Here is a 3,182-nt window from a genome sequence, read left to right as displayed (position 1 = left end):
CTGCTTAAAAGAGAAACATTCCATTAACAAGCACATTTGTAATACATACAATTGTAACTATACAAAATTACATATAATTATAATACATAATATATAATAGAAAAATGCCATTAACAAGCAATTAAGATTAAGGAACCTAAAGGACTATCCTTTAAGGGCTACCACTTATTAAGGAGTAACTGTGTCAGGTATGCATACACAACCATAAAGAAGGGTTATATATGTCCCAGATTACAGAGTTAGGTATTGAACTCAGGGCTATCTCTTTCAAGGCTCAGTTTCTGACATTACATTATGCTGCCTTTTAAAGTCTGAAATATTACAAATAAAAATATAGAAAATAGCACAGACACAGGAACGTAAGATACACATGTGTATCTACAGATCAAGATTTATGACCACAGGTTATACAGCTGTTGTTTGTTCAAATCTTCATTTTTAATAAACAAGTCTATCAAAACTAAAACAGAAAATTTTATGGACTACTGCAGTTTATAACTACATTATGGATGATTAGAAGGATTAGCATCAGATTTTCAGTTTCATCCTTCACCATCAACACGTCTGCTGCTGCCAAGTCGCTTCAGTCGTCTCCGACTCTGCGCGACCGCATAGACGGCAGCCCGCCAGGCTCCCCCTTCCCTGGGATTCTCCAGGCAAGAACACTGGAGTGGGTTGCCATCAACAGGTCAACTATGTCTAAATTAGGAGTCAGCAAACACCACCACCAAGCCAAATCTAGCACACTGTCTGTTTTCATAAATAAAGTTTTATTGAAACGCACCTATGCCCATTCATTTGTGCATTACCTGTGGCTGCTTTCCCGCTTCAACAGTAAAGTTGAATAGTTATGATAGAGACAGTGTGGCCCAAAAAACCTAAAATATTATCTGCTCCTTCACAGAAAAAAATCTGCCTACTCCTGGTTTAAATGATACATATCACAAACAGTAGAAAGGCACTTAGCCTGTTCAATTCACTCTACTTAAGCTTTATTGTGAATTCTACCTGATTTCTCTCCGATAGTAATTAGTGTCACTTGGTAAATGCTAATGAGTTTTTGAATTTCCACAAGTATTTTCAAATTTCAGTTATTTTCCATAGAGTAGGTCTTACTCAGCTGTCCGGTAATTTATCCTTCACAACATTATTACAAACAAATTCATAATTAAGCACACTTGCAATTACCCACACATATACTTATCCCGCTATTGCATATAATCTGCAAAGATACAGACAAGGAAAAACATTATAGACACAGTAGCTGATATGACTAAATATTTAATAATTCCTAATACCCTGTTCACACTAGATCATCTCTCAATGTGCCATTTCAGAACAACAGCAGCATCCCTTGCCTGCCTATGAGAAATGCAAATTCGTGGGCCTCATTCCAGACCTACCAGGTAATCCTTATAAACACTAAAATTTTAAGAACCACTGCACTAAAGGACAATTTACATGACTTACCTTGAGTGTAAAAAGGCTGATTCGGCCAGGTAGTTTATAAAATAACCCCTCTCCTCCTCTGGAATTGGAATGTAGCATGGCATTAAGACATGCGAGAGGGGATGTCCCACTGTAAAAACATACAAGGATGGAAAAAGGTCATACAAACCAAGATATCTACTTACTCAAAGATCTCTTACCCTTCAACTCATTCTTAAATCAAGAAGAACAGGAAGAAATATAAAACATCCCATGACAAGAATTCTGTTCTGAAAGTGGCAAAGGAGTAGCACATGAAATTCACATAAATCCACCCAGAGAGCTCTGGGATAACAGGTTACGCAATGTCTCTACTCCACACCTGATGATCCTTAAGTGCCTTTTGACAATATGAACCAAACTCTTAAGAAATTTAGAAACACTGCACATATTTTTCAGGTACACTCAGGAGTTTTGAAAAAAAAAAATTACCCAATATTTTTATCTACTCAAAATTTTTAAATTAAATTTTAGTGCTAATTAGAAACAAAACCAGGATTCCCTAGCCCCTATCTTTCAACCTGCACATCACGCCCAGAAACTGCCACATAACATTTTTAACACAAAGACCAAGCATCAGTGATGCTGTCCCGAGAAAATAAGCATACTTTTTTTTTCCAGTTAAATTATTTTTTAATACACACACAAAAGGAATAGTATGTCATTTGCTTTTTCTCAGTTGGGAAGGCGGAAAGATGCGTTTTATTTTATATCTACCCAGGAGCAATTCTTTAAATTTGAATATAAAAAGTCAAACGAATTTAGTATGCAATAATGCTCAACCATTAAACCAAAAAAAAAGAGACAGCATCTTAAATTGTTTCACTGTCCATGCCACAACTGAAGGTTGCAAAACAATGACAACTCGAGTGAGTTAGAGACTACTTATTTAATCTCAAAAAGCAAAACTGGCAAAAATACAGACAGATGCCCGTTATTAATATTAACTGAGTCTGCCATGGGGTCGCTAAGAGTCGGACACGACTGAGCGACTTCACTTTCACTTTTCACTTTCATGCACTGGAGAAGGAAATGGCAACCCACTCCAGTGTTCTTGCCTGGAGAATCCCAGGGACCGGGGAGCCTGGTGGGCTGCCGTCTATGGGGTCGCACAGAGTTGGACACGACTGAAGTGACTTAGCAGCAGAGTTTGCCACTAGCATGCTAGCACCTTCTTGTCCCTCTCCCCAGCACGATATATAAATATCAATATCTTAAGTAATACCCCTCAGCATTTTTCAAAATTAGAGGCCCTAATTTATGTCACGTTAAAAATAAATTTTGAGTCTAAAAAAGTCATCAAAAAAAAAAAACTATTACTTATTCGGCTTTGGAACACCCCGGATGCTTAAGAAAAAAAAAATTTCACCAAGGACCAATCTCTGTAAGAAACCTTGTGCAGAATCTGGAGTGTCAAGTGGGTGTGCTAACATCTCCGCTACAGGGGAAAGCATGCTGGCAGTCTTTCTTCCAACAGCGTGACTCCTACACACTATCCCTCTGTCTACAAATTATAGAGCTGCTCACTCATCACGAGCCACCATGACCACTTCATAATTCCTGTAAGAGCCAGAAGCAGAAACAAGTTAGGTTCTCGATTCCATCTGTCCCAAAAGGACTAATTTACCTTCTATAGGCATAGTGGTCCAACAGCAGTGCAGACAGCAGCACGACGGGAAATAGCCCATAAAAAC

At 38.1% G+C, this 3,182-nt stretch overlaps 1 protein-coding gene across 5 annotated transcripts in view; it reads right to left on the bottom strand.

The window, feature by feature from the left end:
* Positions 1–3,182, bottom strand: part of ASXL1 (ASXL transcriptional regulator 1) — a 64,430-nt gene that overhangs the window by 53,920 nt on the left and 7,328 nt on the right. For 4 of the 5 annotated variants that reach the window (XM_070801486.1, XM_070801482.1, XM_070801485.1 and 1 more), the window contains exon 3: positions 1,471–1,579. In XM_070801486.1, the coding sequence (XP_070657587.1) occupies positions 1,471–1,579 (109 nt within the window). Of the gene's footprint in view, positions 1–1,470; positions 1,580–3,015; positions 3,048–3,182 lie in introns of those variants that run through there. The other variant, XM_070801484.1, reaches the window with a different exon arrangement.

The sequence above is a fragment of the Bos indicus genome, chromosome 13, assembly GCF_029378745.1.
Source record: "Bos indicus isolate NIAB-ARS_2022 breed Sahiwal x Tharparkar chromosome 13, NIAB-ARS_B.indTharparkar_mat_pri_1.0, whole genome shotgun sequence".
In the NCBI taxonomy this organism is placed as follows: domain Eukaryota; kingdom Metazoa; phylum Chordata; class Mammalia; order Artiodactyla; family Bovidae; genus Bos; species Bos indicus.
The sequence above is the reverse complement of the archived record's forward strand: the minus strand, read 5'-3'. Positions and strand labels throughout refer to the sequence as shown.